The sequence below is a fragment of the Zootermopsis nevadensis genome, unplaced genomic scaffold (assembly GCF_977971745.1).
Source record: "Zootermopsis nevadensis isolate Lab colony 2312 unplaced genomic scaffold, Znev_1.0 Znev_ptg000022l, whole genome shotgun sequence".
Classification (NCBI taxonomy): Eukaryota; Metazoa; Arthropoda; class Insecta; order Blattodea; family Termopsidae; genus Zootermopsis; species Zootermopsis nevadensis.
Genome location: NW_028259154.1, coordinates 25,506,752 through 25,531,735, shown reverse-complemented (window position 1 = coordinate 25,531,735; position 24,984 = coordinate 25,506,752). Strand labels below are relative to the sequence as shown.

General features: G+C 36.7%; 3 protein-coding genes and 1 long non-coding RNA gene across 14 annotated transcripts in view; 1 reads left to right on the top strand and 3 right to left on the bottom strand.

Annotated features, from left to right (window-relative positions):
• LOC110839163 (bridge-like lipid transfer protein family member 3B) overlaps nt 1–8,225 on the bottom strand; it is a 31,010-nt gene extending 22,785 nt beyond the window's left edge. For both annotated transcript variants that reach the window (XM_087354020.1, XM_087354021.1), the window contains exons 1-7: nt 8,054–8,225; nt 6,032–6,233; nt 5,404–5,595; nt 3,840–4,065; nt 3,261–3,427; nt 1,806–1,962; nt 672–739 (exon numbers count right to left, since the gene is read on the bottom strand). In XM_087354020.1, the coding sequence (XP_087210146.1) occupies nt 672–739; nt 1,806–1,962; nt 3,261–3,427; nt 3,840–4,065; nt 5,404–5,595; nt 6,032–6,233; nt 8,054–8,097 (1,056 nt within the window). In that variant the 5' untranslated portion in view covers nt 8,098–8,225. The remainder of the gene's footprint in view (nt 1–671; nt 740–1,805; nt 1,963–3,260; nt 3,428–3,839; nt 4,066–5,403; nt 5,596–6,031; nt 6,234–8,053) is intronic.
• Nucleotides 485–2,931, top strand: LOC147873057 (uncharacterized). Its single transcript, XR_015536592.1, has 2 exons — nt 485–565; nt 1,777–2,931. It is a non-coding gene; the product is annotated as an uncharacterized LOC147873057 (long non-coding RNA).
• Nucleotides 8,226–9,271: 1,046 nt separating the features above from the next.
• Nucleotides 9,272–14,430, bottom strand: LOC110839182 (uncharacterized). 2 transcript variants are annotated; one of them, XM_022083095.2, is made up of 2 exons: nt 14,346–14,430; nt 9,272–12,549 (listed from the first exon to the last, which is right to left on the bottom strand). In XM_022083095.2, exon 2 carries the CDS (start codon nt 12,507–12,509, stop codon nt 10,101–10,103), a length of 2,409 nt encoding a protein of 802 aa, XP_021938787.2. In that variant the 5' UTR covers nt 12,510–12,549; nt 14,346–14,430; the 3' UTR covers nt 9,272–10,100. The 2 variants fall into 2 exon arrangements, with proteins under 2 accessions (XP_021938787.2, XP_087210132.1); XM_087354006.1 differs by lacking the exon at nt 14,346–14,430 and adding an exon at nt 13,133–14,339.
• Nucleotides 14,431–14,499: 69 nt separating this feature from the next.
• On the bottom strand, nt 14,500–24,972 carry LOC110839166 (upstream transcription factor usf). 9 transcript variants are annotated; one of them, XM_022083073.2, is made up of 6 exons: nt 23,854–24,972; nt 22,385–22,635; nt 21,558–21,707; nt 20,282–20,400; nt 19,558–19,701; nt 14,500–19,323 (listed from the first exon to the last, which is right to left on the bottom strand). In XM_022083073.2, exons 1-6 carry the CDS (start codon nt 24,042–24,044, stop codon nt 19,096–19,098), a joined length of 1,083 nt encoding a protein of 360 aa, XP_021938765.1. In that variant the 5' UTR covers nt 24,045–24,972; the 3' UTR covers nt 14,500–19,095. The 9 variants fall into 9 exon arrangements, with proteins under 9 accessions (XP_021938765.1, XP_021938767.1, XP_021938766.1 ...); XM_022083075.2 differs by having other exon boundaries at nt 19,573–19,701; XM_022083074.2 differs by having other exon boundaries at nt 20,291–20,400.
• Nucleotides 24,973–24,984: the final 12 nt, after the last annotated feature.

Here is a 24,984-nt window from a genome sequence, read left to right as displayed (position 1 = left end):
TTTAAAAAGAATGTTTCTGTAAAAAATTGTTGGTATGGCTATACAACTCATTGAGTTAAGAACATAGAGACGACAGAAATAGAACGAGAGATGGAACATGTAACAATGACAAATGGAATAATGTGCAAGATTAAAAATAAAACTGCTTGTACATACATCACACATTACAATGATAATGGTTAAATTTCACTGCAAGGTGGTTCCTTATTTTCACAAATCAAAATTGATAAAAATATAACTACTAGTTCCATGAAAGCATGTCACTTAAACATGCTTCAGTGTTAATTTAAACATTTTCCTGACCTCTGAGAGTTCATAGCGTCATTTCAAACAGGACAAATAGAACACTTGTATACGCATGGATCTTCTGAGACACCGCCAAATACAATAAAAGCTCTCCACATCAAACAAAATGTTGGCTCACTAAAAGGTACCCTACTGTAAATAAATATAGAAACAACGAACACACACAACTTGGCTTTCTTAAATTTTACTGCAGAGGTTTAACAGTACCTGAGTATATTTCTCATCAGTCAGTGATAAGGAGGTGGGGACACATGTAATAGTAAGTACTTTAAGAAGATACAACAACAAATTTGCTCTACTGACTCATCTTTCATGCTTATCAACTGAGACAACAATTGTTTAAAACTTCACAACTGTGGAAATACCTGAAAATGCTGCAAGCTAATTTGAAGGGCACCTCCATCTTTCAAGTCGGGATGAACTGACCTCCCATCTGGAAAATCACAGTCAAAAGTACTCAAAATGTACTTTCAACTTACATTAACATTTATAATTTCTATCATACAAACCTTTCTTTCACAAAATCCTTAATATAATAAAAAATTATGGGAATGAATTCACGTTTTATCTCTTGTGGCATTGCGTTTGAGAAGTGTCTGGCCATCAGCAGTACAATGCTGAACTGACATGGAAGGAGCAATTTAAATATGCTGTGGTCTTCAGTTACCGCTCTTACAACCAAACATGAAATACAAATTTATGGATGCTGAAGACTACTGTTTCACATGAAATATTTAAGCCGTACTTAGTTTCTTGCATAATTAACCTCCTGTTTTTCAATAGTACAATGTAAGCAGTTGCCGCAGTCATATACTTACTTACCACTTATTGCATAAGCATCTGTATTCGCTGTTCCATCACAGAGCTGCAAGTTCATTGGCTCATAACAACTTCCCTATACACAATCATTAATAATGGCGGTGCATTTCTGACAGTGGGACATGTCTTTCAGTCAAAATGCAAACAACTCTACTGGCTTTCCCTTATAATGTTACAAGACTGAATTAAATAATTCTCATGTACAAGCTGTGTCATTTTAGATTGTTCAGTTCCATATTAAACACTGTGTTAACTTCCTTCTTTTACCATCTCTTGTAATTTAAATGTTAAATTAGGTCATAGCTCTTTCTTTCCATGTCCCTTCCAACTTTTTATTTATTAATCATCCTATCATTCAGTGGTATGTATCATGAGCTGACAGCATTATCAAATAAACCACAAATAAAATATGTAAACGTATTGTACGATGCTCAGACCCATACTCTAGAAACAAACATTAAAATATTCAAGCACATAAACACCATCCTCTCTTTGATCAAAATTGAAAATACTGCTGGAAAAGTGTTGCCTGCACTGTTAATTAGGGATTGTATTACTCATACTCTTTATTGTACAACGTAAACTGTTCTAAATACAATGAGCGAAGAAGAAGAAGACAACCATGAAAGTGATGTTCCTTTTTGTCAACAGAAACATAGGTTGAAGCAACTGTCCCTCACCTCCAGGATCATCACACAAGTGAAGATCTATACGCTGACATAGAAAGTGGTAGGAAGTCTCAACAACATCATACCTGCTGAAGATACGAGATATAGCACTTTTCGGCTCTTTGCCTTGGGTTTGCTGAGAGACCTGAGCTTGGTATTCAGGTAATACCTGCAAATAACATAACACAGTAATTTTATAGTCGTCACATAAACTGGAATGACGTCTACGATCGTACCACGCAAACATTAAGATAAAGATTATTGCACAGATAAATTCTGATTATGTACCTTACTCCAGTCAAACTCACATCCTACAAGGTTCATATTTATTATGTGTAAAATAAAAATCAACAGGAGAAAACTGAGCAACTGGGATCTTCATAACTTGTATTCTTCACCTATTATTGTTTGCATGATTAAATCAATAAGGTTGAAACACGTAGAACATGTAGTGCACAAGGAAGAAATGCACAAAAAATTTTGGTTGATAAACACCAGAAGCAGAGAACATACAGAGATACAAATGGGAATGTATGTAAATGAATCGACTGCCTCAGGATAAGGTCAAATGGTGGGCTCTTCTAAATACAGTGATAGACATTCAAGTTCAACTTTTCAAAGGAGATTCTTTGCCATGGGGTTAAAGTCTATCAGTCAGTAAAATAAAGGCCTCTTATTCAATGGGTATCAGCAGCGCTTTCCATAAGGCCTCACTTCCATTTCACAATGATATTAAAAATGAATTAAGCTTTACCACTAGTCCAACGTTATACCTTCATGGCATATTTTATTTACAGTATGTTTACAAAACAACGGTCAATGTTATTTTATTGAAAATTTGAAGCCTCAGAGGACTGCAAATCTCAACTCACAGTACACAAAATCAAGAAATCTGTGACAATTGATGAGGAGACTCTAGCAATCCTTTTTTTCATCCTTGGCAAGCAATGATGCTGGTATCTCAGATTGAAAACTTGTCAACAGTGAATTGCTATGAAACAATTCAGGCTTTTTCTCTCTTCACTGACACCAGAACTGCAAATGTTGAAATCTGTTATACTGACATTTCAGTGCTTACTTACACTGTTAGGTTATAAGTTCTACATGAAAATAAACTCAAATACAACAAATTCAAAAAGATTTGGAGTTCTAAGTTTACTATATACAGGGTTTACCACGACCTAATATCACACGTTTCAAAGCATAATGAAGGAAATTACGCATTACGTCTTTTCTTCATAAATTATTTCTAAATTCTAAATACAAATACTTATAGACTCTGCTCTCTTAAAATAGGATTAATTGGCAACTTGAAACTTAAAAATACTTGGATAAACTTGGAATGCTGACATTTACAAAAATATTTAATTTTAAGGTGGGAGTGCAAAAATCATTAAATTAGTCCCAAGTCCCTACCAACAAAGGGTTAATTAGACAGCCGATTAAACGAAGCATTACGAAAATTACCTCTAATTTTCTAGCCGCTTTCTTTATCCTTGTTAACTCCGTTGCTTTCTGCACAAGCCCAGTCAAAGAATGAAGGAAGTGAAGTGCTGCCTTCAGCTGTGAGTCTGTCAATACCCACAACAGATCATCTAAGATCAATACCAAGCGTGAACCCATGATGAAACAATCTGCAAAATATTTTTATTTGCATGAAATAAATGTCTGTATTTCAATAAACATATATACCAAGAAGCTAATCAAAAAACCTAAGGTCTTATCAGTAAAGCAGCTCAGCAAAGATATTCAACTTACATTCTTAGAATATTAATTTGAAAGACATCAACATGAGTCCTGCTGATAAAGGATAAAATTTACCTTAGACTTTCAGCGATCATCGCGGGTTCTACAGCCTATTACAGGCCTTGACCGCCCCAAGGAAGTGTTTATGTTTCGATAAAAGTTTAAAGTTTATTTTCACAAGCCATGCTTATATTACTGTATTATGCAACACACGAAGTATAATGTGTTTTTCAACATGCCCAACTCCCAATTTTTAATAGTTCACTATCAAATCTGTTTCTTTAAAGCAAACAATATTACCTGCTATTCTCTTCTTAATGGTAATTCTGCATCGAGCCTGGTTGGTAAGCAATCGAAGTGGAGTAAGATCCGCATCCTTTGTAGACTTAGCTTCAATCCTAACTGTCTGCCATTCCAGTTCCTTGAATATTAATAACTGACCACGATCTGGCTCCTTTAATCTTGTCATTCGTAAATCACAGCGTTGCCAGGACGGTGACTTGGATTCTACCATAATGCGTTGCATCTAGGAAGACACAAAAATATCCTTTTACTTGAAGATATCCGTCTTCTGGGTTATTGCGCTGTGTAGTCTGGTTGATGTTAACCAACGTTTCAGAGGTCATACCGCCTCTGAAACGTTGGTTAACATCGACCAGACTACACAGCGCAATAACCCAGAAGACGGATATCTTCATACTCATCGCCCTGATGACGGAGGCAGTATGACCTCTGAAACGTTGGTAAACGTCGATCAGACTACACGGCGCAACAACCCAGAAGACAGAAATCTTCATATTTTTAATCGCCCTGATGACAGAGGCAGTATGACCTCTGAAACGTTGGTTAACATCGACCAGACTACACAGCGCAACAACCCAGAAGACGGATATCTTCATACTCACCGCTGTGAGAACCTCAAGTCTTACATCCTTTTACTTCTTAGTAATGTCATATTCCTAAAACTCAGAATGAAGTAACAGAAATTGTTAAAACAGTGAGACCACAACTTATGAAGGTTTCACAATCCAGTAGCCTGGCCATTTTTCACAAAATATAACACTCTACAAAAAAAATCATAATTCTGAAACAAAATTCCATGTATACGAGTACTAAACATTAAACTGTCAGCAGTGTCTAGAAAACTAATATTGCTGTGTAGTGTGATATGATCAGAAATAACACACTTTGTGGGCTGTAACAGTTCCTTAGATACGTAATTCTGAATTTAATTTCCAGTAGATCATCTTACTTGATTGGTAGAAACAAAAGAATGAAGAATTTCACACAGTATTTAGAGTACCGAAAAGAAAATGGTTATACCACTGGTTGTAAGTAATAATATAGAAAAAACAAAATCAAAACGCAATAGAACATAATGCTACAGACATGTTCACATATATCATGGCATTACGGTTCCTGACTGTTTATGATGTGTGCTAATTAGAAAATGACACAGTGATTATGAACTATCAAGCATAATTATGGAGGAAACAATTACACTTACTCTTAGCTCCACAAAATAAAATGTAAATGTCTACGTGATGTGTCTCCAAGGTAAAGCAATTTTGTATGAGATTTGAGGTTTTCATGGCAATGAAAATGTTTGTTGTTTTATTTTGGGTTGTGACACTGTTTAGACTTGCACGTGGTGAAGAATATTTCACAGGAATGTATCATCTCCTCCTTATACCCTGAATATGAAGTTAAAACATCCTAAAAAACATTTGTAATCACCTACAAGACCATACAGCATCATAAAACAGACATATGGGTGGAATTTTCCTCTCGCAAAATTAAATCTAAACAAACACATACAAATATGAAAAAATGGGCAGAATACAGCTAAATTAGATTTACACACCTGAACTGAGGCTATGAATGCTGGACTCTTGAAGGTAACCTGTACAGTATTGACTGAAACAGTCATGCCATCTATCACCTTGTTGATAAAACTATACTTTGCATTGCCGCCATACGATGACAGACCTTGCTGTGTAGACATTGAACGCAGCTCTTCACATGTCTCTACTTGTATGTGGACTTCATCCAAACTCTGTAAACATGATGAAAACCATCACACAGTACCAATGTTATTGCATACAATCACGTTAAGAAAATTCTACCAGCAAATTAGTGCACAGAAGTATATAAACATATGTAAGTACAGTGCACAAAGAGTTCTTAAATCAAAATAAATGGCTTTTCTTTTGTGTGCATACATTCATTTGACTTAAACTTCAATTTGTGTAAAGTCACCACAACAGACAGTACTTTCAAAAGATGGCCACGAGAGAACTCCTTTGTCTGATACTGTCAAATACTAAACACCTTCAGGTGATAAAAGACCAGTTTCTGTGTATCTGTACCACAGGGGGGAAGGGGAAAACCGAATATGATAAGATATTTGAAAAATAAAAGTGAAAAACAGTAAATGACAAAAAAAAAAAGGAGAAGGTGTTAGAATCATATTTATTTCAACACCAACTTACCAGAAATATTGGTACACTTTTCAGCTTGGTCCACTGAATACGGAAAGACACGCGGTTGCACCATGCATTAGTGAGCCTTAACCATGATGGTAACTCTAGCAATTCTGTTAGCACAATTTCATCAAGTTCCAAGTTAGACAGCTCACCTTCACCTTTGAATGTGCTGAGATTGATTTTGTCTGCTGATAAGTTTTTGGTGAATCTGAAACGGAAATATATGAGACATGCAGAGAATGGTTCAGACAGCAAGTGAATAATGATTGACCAGTAAATGTTCACCTTAGAATTTGCAAACATCGCCTAGCTTTTTACAATTCATTTTTCAGTGAGTTCATTGACTTAAAAACCAATTAAAGTATTTCAACTTATATGGTTTTTGAGGTTATTTAAACAAAGAAGGACTGATAAAACACTCTTTTATAAACACTAACTTAATCAAATACAAGAAATGGCTATCACTGTGTTTCATAAAATCTTCCACATGACAGTTTGTGATACATACAGAATAGCACTTTAAGTACAAAAAAATGAAACAATTTGTTTCTGTAAAGGCAATTTTTTTTAGGAAAGTAATGACAGCAATAACAATAACATCTTATAGTACATCTGTCATCTTGTGGCTGGAAATACATTTAAATATTAATTCCATCAACATAAGGATCCAGAAATTCCTTTTTTTTTAATGTCCACTTAAATTTGATATTAAATACAAATCTTAACTTCTTGACAAATTTCAATGTTCACCTCTCCAATAACACCAAAATCTGTCTGGTACTTCTGGAAATACAGACTGACATGGCATCATACTTTATATTAGTTTTATGCATCTTTGGCAAAGATTTTATAAAACTTATCTATTGGCACAAGGCAGCTATGATATAAATGGAAAAGACACAGGGTTAACAGGTAATACTGCAATAATATATGTATGTATTCCCTTTCAATCAATATGGCAGGCAAGTCTGACATCATTTCACAGAATATAGAGGCCCCTATCTCTATTCTGATGAAAGATCAAAACCTCCCATCAAAGGACATCCACAGCTGCCATTCCCACATAATCAGGGAAGCAATCAAGATATCTAAACACCTACAGAACTTCAACCATGAAGATGGTAAGCAGAGCCTGGTTTCACCAGTTTTCTTCCAAACCAGCTACCCTACCACAACTATCCCTAAATAGTGACTAACATTCCTCCCCATACATGTCATAAATCTTATCACTTCCTCTCCTTGCCATACAATCACTAAAAGAGTTATCACTCCTTTCCAATTCTCATAGATTTCAGGTCTTCCTCTGTCATCTACTGTCCTTTACCTGGCCCTGAAAGAGGCTGTTTTCACTTACCCAGTCTTCAAACCTAAAGGTCAAAGAATAACCTCATCTCCTTTTCACATAATCTCTGAAAATCGTTCCCGATTAACATTGTTACCTAAACAACTTTCCTCATCTGCAAACTCTTCTCCTATTACATATCAGCTCACACCTCTACTCCACCAATCGGGATGATCAAATCCAACTTGCAACCTACTGCCTGGCCGAAAATGCTTCCAAAAATGCCCACCTCCATATATTCACCCTAAAGACAGTATCTGCAATGTTTGCAGAATCTTTGGAAAACTATCAACATTCGACGTGTCCTATCCCTGAACGCCAAATAACATGATCCTTTCATTTTCAAGCATAGTTCACATATTTGACAGAATGATTAACTTCTATGGTAGCTAAATTCTAATGACAAGTCCTTCTGAATTATGTGAAGACAAGAATATGTTACTACTGTACACAAATGTGCTTCTTTAGTCTATACAAAATTATCTTTAGATAGGTTAAACACATTGCTAACCATATTTTAAAGGCCAATACAGTAATATCTGAGATCTTTATCAGAATTTATATTGAAACTAACAAATATATGTATTCAACTTCCATCCCACTCGAAAAAGGCCAAATTTTCATAATAAAGTAATGTTGTCATCATCACAACAACATTTTACTGACGTTTATAATTCTTACATTACCTTGATAAGTGCTTCAAAAGTTGATTTTTTATTATAGATACCATTATTCAGACTTGTTCTGTTAGCCTACTAGACGGCTGTCGCAAACCTTACATTTTTACAAAAAAAAAACATGCGTAATTTTACAGATTTTACGAAACTAGCGAGCTCTACGGATGCAAAGTTGAAATTATTCCAAGAGTGCATTTCTAAAGCAATCAATACGCTATGATACGATTACATTGCGGAAGAAACTGAACGTGCTCCGCCACAATATTTGTTGACATCTATTGTTCGTACTTGAAAGCTTTCTGCCCAAGTTATAGGGTTATGAACACAGATGAATGCCAACAACAATTTCCGTGACGGTAGCTCGCTTATGCAGGCCCCTCCCCACCAATCTAATTCGGTTGACAGAATAAATACATTTTAATGACCATAATCCTGATTAGAAGCATTAAGATTAATTTTATATAGGTTATGATGATGGAAAAGAAGGCAGCTGTCTGCGATGTTGCCTTATGTATTCCAGTAGTTCACCAATGTCTCAGAGGCACTTACTGCTTCAAATATCAGGGTGGAAATGGTTCAGACATGTGAACTCTAAATAGAGGGTTTTGGTAGCAGTGGGTTCCCTTTTCAGATTTAGTAACATTTGCACCATGATGCACTGTACAGAACAATGATTTACTCATACCACCGCCACTCTAAAACAGATAAAGTACTTTCTGCAGTTACCCAGTTCCTCCAAACATTGAACTATGTCACATATTTTAGTTATTCATAATTTTCTTTACAACAAAAGAATGAATGTATTATTACATTATGATAGTTGCCTTAGTAGCATGCTTCTTGTGTTCAATAAACAGATTAACTATGTTAGAGTATAAGGATGTATTAATAGAATGGATTCAAGTGGATCAGAACAGGGTCCAGTAGCAGGTCCTTGTGAACAAGATAATAAACCTTCGGGTTCTGTAAAAGGTGGAGAATTTTGTGACTTGCTTCTCATGAAGGATTCAGCATCATGGAGTTAGCTGAACATGTCAGAACTCCACAAAAATTAGTTCATTCCAGCAGTGTAAAATCATGTAGGAGTCAACATGTTGAAACTATTATTACAGGGGGAAGGCTTTTTTCCTATCAGCACACAGCAGTATACAATACCAACATCTTTCTTCATGTCACAAGAGGAAAAAAAATATGTTGATAGAAATTGAGAAATAATGGAGGCAAAAATAAGGATGTCTTTTAATTTTAATTCAGGCTTAAATTAATCATTTCCACATAATAGGTAATACCACTTGGCAGTAAACATAAAATATAATGCCCCTTTCAGCCATCACCGCCAGTACCAGCACACTCCTCTTTAAGGATAGCTTGAAAAAGTACAAAATTAACTTGAGGCTTAGACCTTACATGTTAATTACAATTTTTCAGTTATACATAAAATATCTATATCTAGAAATATAAATAACTTAAATGATAAGATTAGATAGAATTTTATTGACAGTGATAATGCCTTAAGATAGAAGACCATTCTTCAGAATATGTAACATCTCTGCTAGTAAATGCAAAATAATCACCACACACACCTGGAAGGCATATTGCAACATCCTATGTCAACATATTATCATGCCCAGCATTTTATCCAACAAGTACCAGGGGCTATCTCTCTAGAAGTAAAGTGGCTGAGGTAGGAGCCTGACTACTCACCTTCATATGTGCTGAGATTAAGATTATATGGAGCTAAATCTGTGCTCCTTACTTTAATATGGGTATGCAGTAACTTTTAAATAGGGATATTCTCCATTTCTTAGGCTGCCCTTTCTGTCTATAATTTCCATTACAGATTCCCTCTATGTTTCATATGTGAAATATAACCTCAAAGTTTTGCACTATTGTCATGTTTGTCACTATAAATGAATAATGAAGTATGAGTCATACAGAATTTGTAGGTATGTTCATGAATTATCTCCATACAAAATTTCACATATCTATGATTATTGTTAATATGAGATATCTGTAATTCCATGGATTAATTCATTATCCTGCCTAAAATATTGCATCACACATTCTGCAGAAGTACATCTTTTGAAGCATTCTTTTCCATTCTATTGTAGCCAATAACTTGCCTAGAACGCATAGACGTAAGGCATATATTGCTAACACAATAAATTGTCACTATCAACATAAACACTATCACTGAAACCATTCCTGCCACAATCAGAAATTTTATAATCATGAATATTCTGAGGTTCAGCCCATTAAGTGGTTTATCATTAATTTGGTTCTTTAAAGGTGTATGTTCCTGAATATTTTCTTCAGAATAAAAGCTTTTAAGAACAGAGGCAATTAGTCTGTCAATATCAAAATTATCTTCTTCAATTAAATCTTGATGATTTGTAGTAAAAGGTAAGGTTTCATTATTGGCTACTTCTATAGAATCTAAATCATCAAGAACAAAGGCAAATGGATCACCTTCATCTTCAGGATTAAAGTCATCATATATACTTGGGAACTGAATGGTATAGTCTGTGTTTTTATCTTCAATAGCCGTTTCTTCAGAGCTTATATTTTCAAAGAAAATAGATGTTTCTGCAAATTCATATGCACTTTCATTTTTCAAGCTTGGGATTTGGATAGAAGGAAGTGCATTATTATCACCACAGGATATGCATTTATACTCATAACCATGACTGTTATTCAAGGTATCATCTTTGTCATTGGAAGTCAAATGTGAGTTTGGCACTCTAAGACTTCTGCTATCAGAAGCAATGCCATCCATAACTGAGTCATTATTCTGACTTGAAAAACCTGATGTAGAGATTGCTGTTTGATGTTTTGTGTCTAATTCTTGTAAATCTGAATTTTCCAAAATATAATGCGCATTAGTAATTAGATTATCATCCTTGAGTGTTAAGTTTGTGATTTCTGATGAAGAAAGTGAAATGTCCTCATACAATTCTTCAGAATCTTGAATCTCATCATACTCGTACAATTCATAATCATCTGTATCTTCAGGAATAGAACCATAACTTAAAAATTTGCTGGTAGAATCTCTGATTTCATCTCCTTTACTAATTTCAGTAAGATTCTTTCTAATTTTCATACTGACATTCTTTTCATTCTGATGGTCTAAGCTATGGATTTCTGCTGGTAAATGTAAGGTGATATCCTTGTCCATTTCTCCAGAATATTCATAATCACCATAAAATTCATCAAAACCAACACCAATATCTTCAGGAATAAAACCATGTGTTCCTGAGAACTGATTGGTAGAATTTATTGATTCTTCTCTATTAATTTCATTATGATTTTCTCCAACTTTGACAGTAACAGTCAAATTTAGGTCCATAGGAACTTCAGCTGCAGAAGATGGAATATTATCCTTGTGCATTTCTTCAAAATCTTCATCATCAGAACTGGATATGTCTAGGTTTTCGTCTTCATATATCCATACACCATGTTTGTTGGAGACAGAAGATAAACCACTGTCTTTACCCAATTCATCATAATTACTGGAAACATCATCCAACAATGTTTCAATCCCAAACTCAGCACCTTCCTCCCTGCTGTGTATATTTTCATTTTTGTTGCTACTGACAACAGCAGACTCAGGTGTTATTTTCTGACTGGTAGGGTGACCCATGTCTACCTTGCAGATGCTGTCCTGTTCTTGCCTTGTTGTTAGACTTCTGAGACTATCCCCCTGCCAGCACTGGACTGTTTTGTCAGTTCCGACATCTGAGTCCACCATTGGATTGGCTGATATCCACATCAGTAGAGCATGGAAGTGACAGTCACACTGCCAAGGGTTGCCAACTAGATGAAGTGAAAAAAGTGCAGACATACTGTTCATCAAAAGTTGCTTCAAACTGTTGTGGCTGAGATTCAGAATCTTCAGCTCTGGAAGCTGAGATAAACTCTCTTCATTGAGTTCTGAAAGGTGACAGTGACTCAAGTCCAATGACCGCAGTGATGTAGATATTAAAAATGGTGTTCTGGATTCTAGTAGGCGCAGAGGATTTCCTTGTAGTGACAGCGACTCCAGTTTTGTGTTGTGAATAAACATGTTAGGATGGATGGATGTCAGGCTGTTATAGGATAAATCCACTTTCCTCAGAGCTCTAAGTCTGCTAAATGTGTTTACTTCAATTTCGGTGATACTGTCAGATGAAAGTATCAGCCGTGTGAGTTTTGGATAAGGATGAAAGCTGTCATTATGTAGCTTGTGTAGAATGTTGTGAGACATGTCTAGTATATGCACCAGCTGACTTGGGCTGATGGTGGGCACAGACATCAGGCCCTGCAAACTGCAGTCAACCATCAACATTCCTGATTCATTAGTCAAACCCCTACACTTGGGGTTACCCCCATGTTCCTCTATAGCACTTTCTTCACTACTCACTATACTTCCCAAAAGTAATGCTGATGATAGCACACATAAGATGACTGATCCATGACACAATGCCATGTTAAGATTTATTGCTTGTTAGTTTATTACAATCAAGTACCTGAAACAAGAACAGTTCTCTGTAAGCTTTCAACAAACAGGCAAATACAACTTCAGAGTAACTATGTCTTCTGACAATAAGGCAGCTACGTACTAACCAGGGAAATTTGAGCAAGTGCCAAGCCATTATCCACATTCGAAACTTACAGATTTTGAGGCAACTCCCTTCTTGTAAGTTGGTAAAATTATTCCTTTATACCACTGCTCCAGTATTCTTTTTTCTATCCAAATTTGCCTAAAGACGCAATACAGCCAGTATGTACCAACTGATCTTGTTGCTTTCATTATATCCACAGACAATTCATCATAACCTGTGGATCTTTATCCAAATCTAAAATATCTATCTCTGCCTTGTCAGACATAATGAAAACGGCTATTTTTTTGGGATGTTGCATCATGCAGTGTGACAGATATGAACTCACATTTCAGAGGAGCTAACTGCCTCCATCATTAGGGACTCATCACCCTGAAGACCAAGGCAGTTAGTTCCTCTGGAACATCAGTCTATGTCTACTACAATACATGTTGCAAAATCTAAAAAGACAGCCATTTTCATACATCACCATAAGGACCTGAAAACTTACCTGCTATATGAGTTGTGTCACGCAGTATCCAAGCTGATCTGGCTATGTATCTCTGAAATCTAGAAACTTTAATTCTAAATTTACTTGATTCTAATCTTATATAAACAAGATAAAGCTATCTTCATCTTGTGTATAATGAGTGTACTCATCAAGCGACCCACACAACTGATGGTATCTGAGCTGCTGACATTGAATACATTTTGTTCCAGATGGTATATATATTTATAAATGTAATTAGGCTATGACTACTTCCTTCTATAACCTGTCCAAGTGAACTGATCCAAGAGGTAGTACCAAATTAATGAACATGATGCAGACTCCAGAAACTGAGCTGCTTACATAGTCTTAATGGTGACAAAGAGATGGAACAAAAAACTCAGGCTGGCAAAAGGAAGCAAGAGAAGGATTAGGTAGGAAATGGACACAAGTCACCAAATTTGATGCCAATGGAAGTCCTAATGTGACTTACACGGAACACTCAGTCACACTGTCACAAGCTAATGTCAGTAATAGACCGCATTATAGAAATGGTTCTACAGTCCCTCGAGTACTCAAATAAGCACTTCTGTAGATATGATGCTTTAAATAGCAAATACAAGATCTCAAGAATGCTTGCTAAAATTTTACAATCACTAAATGTAATGAGGTGTTACAATGAAATACAGAATTCCTGGTCCAAAATACGTACAATTAAACTTCAAATTCAGGTGGGAGAAACATTATGTAAGAAAGCAAGCCAAAACCATGAACTGGGTCATGATGAGATTGGATTGTGATCTTCTCTGTTATGACACTGTGTGGTATTGTATGTAGTTATGAACATCAGCTGGATATGTAGGCAGGGTGATGAATGGAAATAGGGAACCAGAAGCCATGAAAAGAACATTCCCCATATATGCTGATGGCATAGTGATTTTACCTTTGCCTAAATGACTGCATGTATACTGTAATGCATTACCAACAAAAGCTAATTTTCACATAACACAACAAACACAATTTGCCAAAGTAATGTTGCACACAATGCCTTCTAAACCTGTAGACTGTAGCAGGTCGATGCACATGAATCTCTGTCACCTAGACAAATGAAGATCTGGACTTATTTCAGTGCCCACATCGTATTTCATACAATGTAAAAGAATATCACCATACATTCTTAAACAGCAATTAAGAAAGAAGAGGCATGGTTCAGACAAGTTACAATTCTTTGTAATACCCTTCTCTTATGTTGGCAGCCATGTATCCCGTACACTATGTCCATTGTAATAACTGCATCTTGGAGAAGTGGCACCCTACCAGAGAGTGGTGACATCTGCCAACAGCCACAACTGGTGGACAATAAAGACCAAAAACACCTAAAAAAAGTCAAGTGAAGTTGGACACAATTTATTAATATCACAGTCATTTAAACCTGCTTAGTTCTTAGAGGTGCAGAATTTTTAACTTTGCAGTAATATGCAAGGTAACAACCACTAAATATGTATTCACAACAAATATTCCAATGGTTCATTCCTCCTACATATTGCACCTCCAGGGCTGCCACCACAAATACCAAGGTGTAATATTATATACAGGGTTGGCAACAGTGTAGCCTAATTGCACCAGTGACAGTGCCCCAAACATAGGCACATTACATATGAAATCATATGAGGAAAACACTTTGTCGAGAAATTTCCTATCAAACATAAACACATCTTAACAACTTCTCCTCTCTTCATTTTATGAAAATGTTTTACAATCATAACTGAACTTGATAAGAATATTCTTACTGAAATGTAGAAGGAAAACAGAAGCTGTATAAGCACCATATACAGACAATGTATGAGAAAAACTTCAAACAGCTTCTGGCAATGGCTATGGAGAAAGACGTCAGCTTCAGGGCTCCAGGCACATCTATACCCAAGGAAAGAATCTCTGGTGCTAAGAAAATTTACTAAAGAATCAACCAAAGACTGAACTATAGCTGTCCCACAGTTCACTGATGATTGCATCACTGACTGGTTGTAAAAATTAAGAATGGTAAATCACATTCAGTTACCTAGCTAAAATAACACCCTCAGCTCAGCAAATGTTCAAAGTGCAATTTCTTGTTTGAAACAAAATGAAAAACAAAGATCTTACATAATTTGTTCGGACCAAACTTTAAGAGCACCAGTTTTAGCAAACAATCCTGAAAACTGTCAGCCATGTTAAAAGGGATCCACAAGTGCAAAAGGACTCCACCGATGTGCACACACATAAATGTTAAGTTATATAACACTCAACAAAACTAGTTTATTATCAGCATGCAGATAACCTAGTGAAAAATGTCTTGACACCAGATAAAATTAGGCATCTCATCACACTGAGAAATAAATCACTTCGTAGAAGTCATTACAATGGTGATCCACCTAGTCAATCTACCATTTTCATATATTACTCATATAATAATATAATATGTATAACATTTCCATGGACTTGAAAGGCTGATTATAATATCTAACTTGGTAAAGTTGGTGCAAGTCAATATTGAAATACCTAAAAAGTTTACTTGAGACGAGCATTTCATGATGCCTACAGTAGCCATAGCGGTTCAGTGTATGGAAGGCAATTCATGGCACATAACTCAGACCTACTAGAACAGATGTTCCTTAAAATGTAGCCCTAATAGTATCATTTTAAAATATGTAAGATACATACTCCTTTCACAGGAGTAGAATATCAAAAACTGACAAAAATATATTAGCCATATACCAACAGTAGCACTGTAGTTAATGACACTAGCAGAACCAGCGAGCAATCAATGATGCTGTAGAACTTTGCTGCTTACAGTTCATCACTACATGCACTTCATCCAGCAACAATTTGCACCGCCTCACACACATTACAAAATACGTCAATACCATATACTTCCAGCATCTAATCTGACTTAATCTCAAGAATTATGTGTAACCAAGGACGAATGTTTGAATTGGTATGTCAAAAATACCCACCCCCCTCAACAAAACCCTACAGTTCATAAATATGGAAATATGGGACATAAGCATTGCATGAGCCAGTCACAGAGGCCGCACGGTCTGAGGCGTGGGCCTTGTGTGCTTGGACTGTGGGTTTGAATCACACTGAAGGCACGGATGTTTGTCCACATCTGTGTTGTGCTGTCCTGTGTACAGATAGGGGCCTCGTGATGGGCAGGATGCAGCCACCCAACATTTCCGAGGCCTACATACATTATTCTAAAACCTACTGTGTTAATGTGTATGATGAAAAATAGTTCCCTGATATCAGAGAATACAGCTTGATTATGTAGTCAGAATTAAGATGCATCTTACTGAAGCAAGTGCATGTAACAATATAAATTAAACAGGACTCTGAAAAATTACTCTATCAAAAACACCATTAAATCTCACCAGACTGATTTTGCCAAAGAAAATTGGCACATAAAGCTGTTTATGATAGCAACATTGTTAAATTCCATTAAGTTTCTACAAACTGTTCTGACTGAAAGCTTTCAGCCCACATGTCGATAAGACTGTAACCCGGTGTCCTACGTGAGCGATTAAATGCGAGCGGTGCGAGTTGCGTGGGTGAAGCGGAAATATCAAACTGGCTGTTTGTGTGGCGCTATCCTAGGTTATACCGAAGCGATCAGGAGAGTAAAGCGGCCGGATTCCGAGATCAAATATTTTGATATTTTCGCGCAGGTCGCTGCGCTGGCCAGTAAGACGCACGCGCAAGAAAGCTCTGCCTGTGCAGTACACGGAAGGGGCATGCGCAGGAAGGCCGTGTGTTTCTCTCACGCAGGACACAACAAGCGATTCCCTTATGTCATATGACACCCCATGCTGCTTATGCAGCTCGCACAGCTCGCTTCTTATCGCTTACCTAGGACATTGCCTAAATTTGTACCTCAGTCTGGGAAAGACTGAGAACACCTGCGACAGCCCTTACAAGCCTTCAATGCTGGGTGCCTAGCCACAACGGAACCATTAAGTTTACGTACTCTTGCAGCAAAGGTTAATGCATAGAGCTTCCATACAGCAGCTACCATAAACATTATGAAATACAACTTTGTGTCTTGCACCCAGTCTACAGTGTTGTCCCTATACAACCAATTCAATGAAGAACAAACAAATATATAAACAGTATCAATTCTTCTCTCTCAATATTGTAATAATAAATATTAAAAACCATTCATATTTATATATATATATATCATTGCATAGTTTATCAACAACAATCTAATCCGGTTTTCAACCACCCCATACCAACATCAATGCTGGCCAATTGGTCACCAGATTGCTTCCAAGATTGGCAACAGTGGACACATCAAAACATAATCTGTACACGTCTTACCATATAATTTTTCACATGATGATGGATCTATTATGTTCCAGTAGTCAAACAACAAAACAAATAAACCACGAATAAACGCCAATATATGATGTTTCTACCGAAGCATCAAATCTTTCAACAACACTCCCTTTTGTAAAACACAAAATGTTAGGCCTGCACAATTATCCACAAGGTCAAAAAAATGTCATACCAGAAATTTACTGCATTTGTAATGCTGCCATTTCTTAATTACAGTGCAATGTTAGACCAGTACTGGGAAAAAAAGATGCATCATTCTGCGCAAGAAGTCAAATACGTCAATAATAAAAAGAAACTGTACTCAATTCTATTATTTAAAATTCCCAACACAAATATATATTCTTCTTGTACTCAGAGTTACGCAGGTCACGTAACTACATCTCGGCCACACACGGTTATATAAATTATATCTCTAGCCTGCTTCAAAGATACCGCCCACACGATGCAGAGTATGCATATATATATATATATATATACATATCACCCACTAAAATGACCACTTATCATCGCTCAACCCAAACAATTAACTTTCTGAAAAATGTTAGAACACAAGAAACTTTTGATTCTCTGGTAAAATATTTGTGAATTTCTATAATCAACTTCCTGTGACATCAGAAAGAAAACAAAAATCATCACAAGTTAAGATCATGACTCCTACAAGAACTTTCATTATGTAATAGCTATTAAACACGACTATTTTATTCCACGGTTACGGAAAATGCGATATAACAAATTCTACGTTCATGTAGAACACAATGAGCTGGCTCACCTTTTATTCATTTTCCATACTCAAATCTTCCAACAGTTGGTAAAATGAAAAGGAATGTATTTTATCATGCCAGACTTTCCCTCAACATAACTCAAGAATATAAATTTTGGTGCAAGTAAAACTATATCCTTCTTATATAATAAATATTCATGTATTCAGAATAATTTATACAAAAAAATCTGAATTGATAATGGTCAACCTAGCAATTCATGTGTCAACTAAGGCCCCAGTTTAACATTCACAACAAACACCTAAGTTCGGAAGATTCTCTTGCCTATCCATCCGATCTCAAACTGAATTCACAACAGCGACTGAACTAGCGAAAATGGGGGAATCTTTCACTCAGGTACCTTACTCATATACAAAAATAATCCACACAGGACTGCCCGAAGACCTGAACAATCAGTTCATATTTGTTCATTTGTTCCTATCACACACAACAAAACTTTTGTAATCAGGAAGTCGCGCTTCAGTTTTGATATTGCAAAGAACTATCATGCGCATAAGTTGTTATTACTGAACTTGCTTCTTCTTGTTTGGTTTTTACAATATATTACAATCATGTTTTCGTGTGCAGCTTTCTTTGTAACATACATCTCTTCCACACATTACAATAGTAAAATCAATTAAAACTTGATAACCAGAAACAAATCTCTGAACCAAGATTAAGAATTCCTCGTACATTACTGCTTGCTGCACCAAGGCTGCTGGGGGTTTAGAGAGTGCACCACTGTTACCAACTTCTGCTTTAAACAACTGGTTACATGTTAAACCAATCACACCCTACATTTCTGTAAAAAAAATCACACCATGAAATCCATCCGTGAACCTCGGTGATTTTGTACTAGGACACTGTCGGGTTGCTCAAATCAGGTGGGGGGATGATACCATGTTGCGACAACTGTGCACGCAGCAGTGAGTTGTCCCTCTTCAATTCCTCATTCTGCCGCTGAATTATCTCCATGTCCATTGTTAGCCGCTCGTTGTCTTTCAGACATTCTGCAAGGCGCTGATTTGATGAACGCAGTTCCACGATGTATTCACATGCCTTTGCAAGGATCCCACCCTTGCTCTGCAAAATAAACCATGTGCCATATGCCATTATGCCATGCATAATTTCATCCATATATACAAAGTGAAAATTCTTCAACGGCATACTGTTCATATAGAGTTTCATACAAATTACAGACAATATATACTTTGAAACACAGTAGACAGCAACATGCAAGCTCAGTAATCGAGTCTCACAGTAAAAACCCTAATAAAATCCGATAAGTAACATTTTTATTGTTCTTTGTAACCTTACCCTTGCATCACCCACCTGGCCAGTCTTGGCACTTTCGGTTGTACAGTCAGGGATGATCTTGCTCAACTTCACAATCCAGTTGTTAATCTTGTCACGCCGTCTGCGCTCCACCTCATTGTGTGTTGCGCGTCTCCTATCATCTCTCTGTTCAACCCACAACAGTGTCCAAGTTAGGTGGGTACACATAAGAAAGAAATGCAATGTAAACACCATAAACAATAAGGATTGCCAACTAAAGTCACATGTACATGAAATATAAAATGAACTTACTGTCAAGTTACATGAAGCAACAGAGTTGCCAGTCTATAATATTCTTATCAATGAACGAGAAGCTTCCTTTTCTTCTATCTCCTCAGTATCCTTCTGCACAATCTGACGTGACTGGTATTCTGAGTTACTACCAAATGTCGAGAAAAAACACCGAACTACACTTAAAACTATGTCAAAATTAGATATACAAAATCCAATGAAAATGACAAACTAGAACGGCTTTATCAAACGTAAAAATTCAAATTTTCTCGGGTGATCAGCCGTGCCACATGGTTAAACAATAAAACGATGGTCATCGTTTAACCATCTGACGCGACTGATCACCCGAGAAAATTTTATTGAGTTACGTCATCACGAAAGCTTCAAATCACATATCAAAAGTAAACAATTCATGCCACTCACCCACAAGTGGGATTCTAATATAAAGCAAATAAAAATCAAAGTTACTGTTTACCCCACTTACGGAGACACCTCCCCGAGTTGATTCGATCTGAATGCCTGCTCTGGGTGCAAGTGAGCGAGGGTTCTGTGTACCAAACACATCCTGTGGTGAGCCAATCACGTAGAACTGACCTGAGAACAGACAGGAAATGTTCTCACAAATAAGACAGCTTTTAATCTGGCATGCCACTGGGTTAGTCCTGGATGGTTAATGGTGAAACACTCGTGGTACATTCAGGAAGCCAGTTTACATTAATTACACATTCACATTTTCATATCATCAACAGTACGCTGTATCTTAAAAACTAATAGATAATCAGTTACTCTACAAATTTCCCACATTTTATGAAACCCAAAGGTTTATTAGTGTCCTTACAACCCTGTCCACTGACGCTATCCAGTCCAGGCCCTCATATTTTTTTCCTTGAAGATTCATTTAATCGTCACCCTCGGTGGACTAGTGGTTAACGTGCTCGCCACTGGACCCTGGCAGAGGTCGATGGATTTTTAAGGGTGATAAAAACCGTAGCACAACTTCCTTCGGAGGGGAAGTAAAGTCGGCGGTTCCATGTCGTAGATTTACGGCATGTAAAAGAACCTTACGAGCATGAAACAAGATGTTTCATAAGCAAAATTCAACGGCCATTTCCCACCCAAGTCTCTCCTGATTCACTACTAGATGGCTCTAGCAGACAAATCAGGATTGAGTAAAAATTGTGCAGAGGCAGTGGGCTTATCACTCACCAGTCATAAATGCACACTTCAAAGACTAGGAAAACCTCAGAAAAAGGAGGCGGTGAAGACCCACAACTGGGTTGTACAGCCAAAAAAGAAGAAGATTCCTTTAATAAATAATAATGGAACATCCAGGTCCTACATCCCCAAGTGCATCTCCACTATGATTTTCTGACAAAGATTTGTTAAACGAAAGCCCACTAAACTTACATTTAAACACGGAAGACAGCAGCAGTTCCAAACACATTAAAGACGCAACCACTTGCACGAGAAATGTTCATTTACACTTGCAATACAAAGTAGCAAATTTGTGGATAGCCCATAAAGTTAACGTAAAATGAATGTTTTATAAACTTCTACCAGACTACACGGCACTACAACCCAGAAGACAGCCATATTTGGACTCACCACCATGAAAACCTAAAATCCTACTAAGAATCAGTTTACTAGTGAATACAGTTAACTGCGGTATGGCGAAAAAACGAACGAAGTTACAAAGTTGCGATACAAAAGTTATGGTGCAACATCATATCTACGTGTATGAAATAGCTCACCATTGATAGGACTCGTAAGGACTGCTTGCACACCTTGCTGTACCCCTGCTGATGTAGCCGAGAAGTTAGGAGATGTAGACACGATTTGCGGTAGGGGATCCACTGTGTCACTCCCGCCACCCACCTGCACCACTCTGTATGTTACCGTGGCTGAAAAAATTAAAATTAAGTTGTTTTTGTCAGTCTACAGTACTGAGCTCAATGTACTTAAGAAACTCTGACCACCTCAAGTTCAACTATATCAATGTTATCTGAAATTTTAAGTTTTCATTGCAAAAAAGTAAAAAGTAAAAGTGTACCCCCAGTATTGTCAGGGTATTTAAGTCAAGACAAAGATGGGCGGGGCACGTGGTGCACATGGATGGGGCAAGAGGTGTGCACTGGGTATTGGTCGGGAAGTCTGAAGGGAAGAGACTGCTGGGGAGACCTAGACGTAGATGGGAGGATAATATCAGGCATCAGACAGGATCTATGGGAGATATGAGTTGAAGGATACTGATTTTGTTGGCCCAAGACAGGGACTGATGGAGGGCTTTAGTTAATCTGGTGAATAACCTTTCGGGTTCCGTAAGCCATCTAGTTGGTTGGTTATTAAAACATGGAGACCGTGTTCCCGCTTATATGAATGGACTACAATCTCATACACTTAAAATGTATGGCCTAAGCATCTGAATTTTCAGACAGAGCAAACAGTTCTTGAACTGCCTGTCATTGGTACACAACTGCCAAGGTTAAGAATGAGTAGGAGCTATACTTTCTCTCCCCCCAAGCACCTACATGGCATATAGTGGGACAGCTTTACTTTACTTTTTACTTTCAGAACTGACCACCCTCTCCAGAACGAAACTGGTACTGCACGTCATCATCACCAGCATCCAGCAGTCCCTGTGTGTGTGCCAGTTCTGCAACTGCTGCCTGGTCCTCGCCCGAACCCAGGGACCCATCTTCCTCCACAATGGTCAAACTCTGTGCTGTGATGATCTCCTTGTCATTGCCAAGACAGGACCCATCACTTGCTTCCCCGTCCTTGTCCTGGCTGGAACACAGCTTTCCGTCAGAATCGAAGTGGTACGCAACTCTACAACAATAACCAACAGAACTGTATTACTACTGCCACCCTAACATCAGTTTACATCATAACCAAACATGCCATTTTCTACAGATCTGTAAATTAAGTGCTATAGTATACTTTTTTTCAATAGTACAATTTTAAACAGAATCCTTTTACAGGCATGCATTTATGAACTGACAAGACATGGAAGATGCAGTTCGATGCTGTTTTAGGCTACTATCAAATAATTCACTCACACTGAAAGTGATGCAGGTCAGTACAACAAACTTACAATTCTATCAAGAGTTCCTAAATGCAATGCTATATAAGACAAACCATGCTAATTCAAACTTAGCAATAATACCCATAAGGCTAACACTGACAAATACCAAGATAGCAAATTAAATTTGAGCAAGGCCCCTTCCCCCAACTTCCTATCCAATTCCATAATTCATAAACATTCTATAATTTGCTGCTATTAAGTCAAAAGTACTAATGCACTGTTAAATACTCAATAAATAAAATAAACATTACAATCATGTTCTGTATAATACTTCAAACTATTAGTAGTTGTATGTACCACTTCCTGCATATTTTTAACTCTCCTGTCAACATTTCAGAAACAGCACCTCTAGAATTAAAAGGCATTACAATCAAGTATAACTTTAAGTATCAATGTTTCTTTCACCTCTACAAATTGCTAATAAGAAGAATAAGACTGCAAGGCAAAAACCATATTTCATCTGTAGCTGTCCGTCCGTGTACAGCAGTTACCCAAAGTAGAGAACCCAAACTTATGTCACCAACCTTCGAATAATTTAATTAATATTAACCACTGTGAGGCAAATTCCAATGAACTGTGATAAGAAATTGATAAGACCTCATGGCAATACCTACTATACAGTCAGGATACGACGAACACATTTACCAAGTGACCTTCGTCGTAAGATTGGGGAAATAGATACGTAGTCTCGTCTACTGACCGGCTTCACAGCTCCATTTTAACAACATACCTGCTTTCCAAAGTATGATCTAACATATCCATGAGAAAGCACTTTGTGAAAGTTTTGAATTTGCCAGGAAGCCAGCCGACCTGATCACGGGGCCAAACAACAGGGTCATGTGAGCACCATGTAATGGCCGACTGAGTACTTGGAGGGAGGATATTATAAATACTTCCGCGAAACACTATATTTTCTACACTGAATGTCTCTAACAAGAAGTGTGTTTAAAGATTAAACATACTTTATATATTCCATTAATATATCTGCGCTTTTAACACGAAGCAATATATTTGACGATAAACCTTCGGCACTTATTTGTCGCGCAATTGAAAATCCTTGAACATGGGTCGTGAGGTCAATCAGAACATATCCTTCTAAAAGGAAGAACTTCACAAATCTGCTAAAACTCAATAATGTGCCACATTTTTGCATTCATGCGAATAAAATCCCTCATTTACACTGTTCACTGGACTTAGTACAAGACAAAATTAACAACGAATATTATATCAAAGTCCGACTGTTACATGGCATATATTACATCAAGCAAAGACATGATGTTCCATTACAATTTATCACGATAGTAAGACATAGCAGTCATAAGATGGCAGCACATACACAATGTCTAAACATGGGTTTAAATATCTTATATAAATGTGCACCTGAATGTGACAATTTGTGGCTCAGAACACAAAACTAAACATACATCAACGGGAAAGTAAATTACTCACTCTTTCAACAAAATAAGCACCAAATAATGACACCACTTATTTCTACTTTGTGAAAAGTTTGCACTAAGAAGTTCTGGCGAGAGAGCCAGTATATTTGTTATAAAAAAGAATCCACCAACTTATCAAAACCAGCATACTGTCCTTTGTAATAAACAAAAATCAATATAACAAAAGATTAATACATATTTGGGCAAATGTTTCAAACAATTTTATGACTATATTTATCTTGTGTCAGTACAAGTTTCCACTACCTACTACAAAAAGTATTTATAATTTTAATATCAATCATAGGATATTATGCCATCTTTTATGCTTTAAAAATTCATATAAATTAAACAAACATAATTTAACATTTCTTACATGGGTAAAAATATAAATTAAATAAAAGTATCTACATTTGTTTAAAATGCTGTAGAGCTGTTAATGGGGAAAAAAATAGCATTGTGAGGACACATTAGAACCAATTTTCACAATGAATTCCAAATAGAAGAATAGAAAATGAAATTGTGAAAATGTATCTAGATTCAAGTAAGAACATTCATATTGAACACGTAATTCAAAATGGGGTCTCATCAAGTAAGTGCAGGATTCAAAAGAAAGAGGTTTGACTATCAGAATCTTGTTTGTATATCCCATCTCCTCTC

Coding starts and splice junctions, on each gene's coding strand:
- LOC110839182 (XM_022083095.2), bottom strand. CDS start 12,509: ATGGCATTGTGTCATGGATCAGTCATCTTATGTGTGCTATCATCAGCA.
- LOC110839166 (XM_022083073.2), bottom strand. CDS start 24,044: ATGCAAAAATGTGGCACATTATTGAGTTTTAGCAGATTTGTGAAGTTC. Junction 22,636..23,853: donor ATATTAATGGAATATATAAA/GTATGTTTAATC, acceptor TTATTGTTGTAG/AGTTGCGTACCACTTCGATT. Junction 19,702..20,281: donor GAGGTGTCTCCGTAAGTGGG/GTAAACAGTAAC, acceptor TGGGTTGAACAG/AGAGATGATAGGAGACGCGC.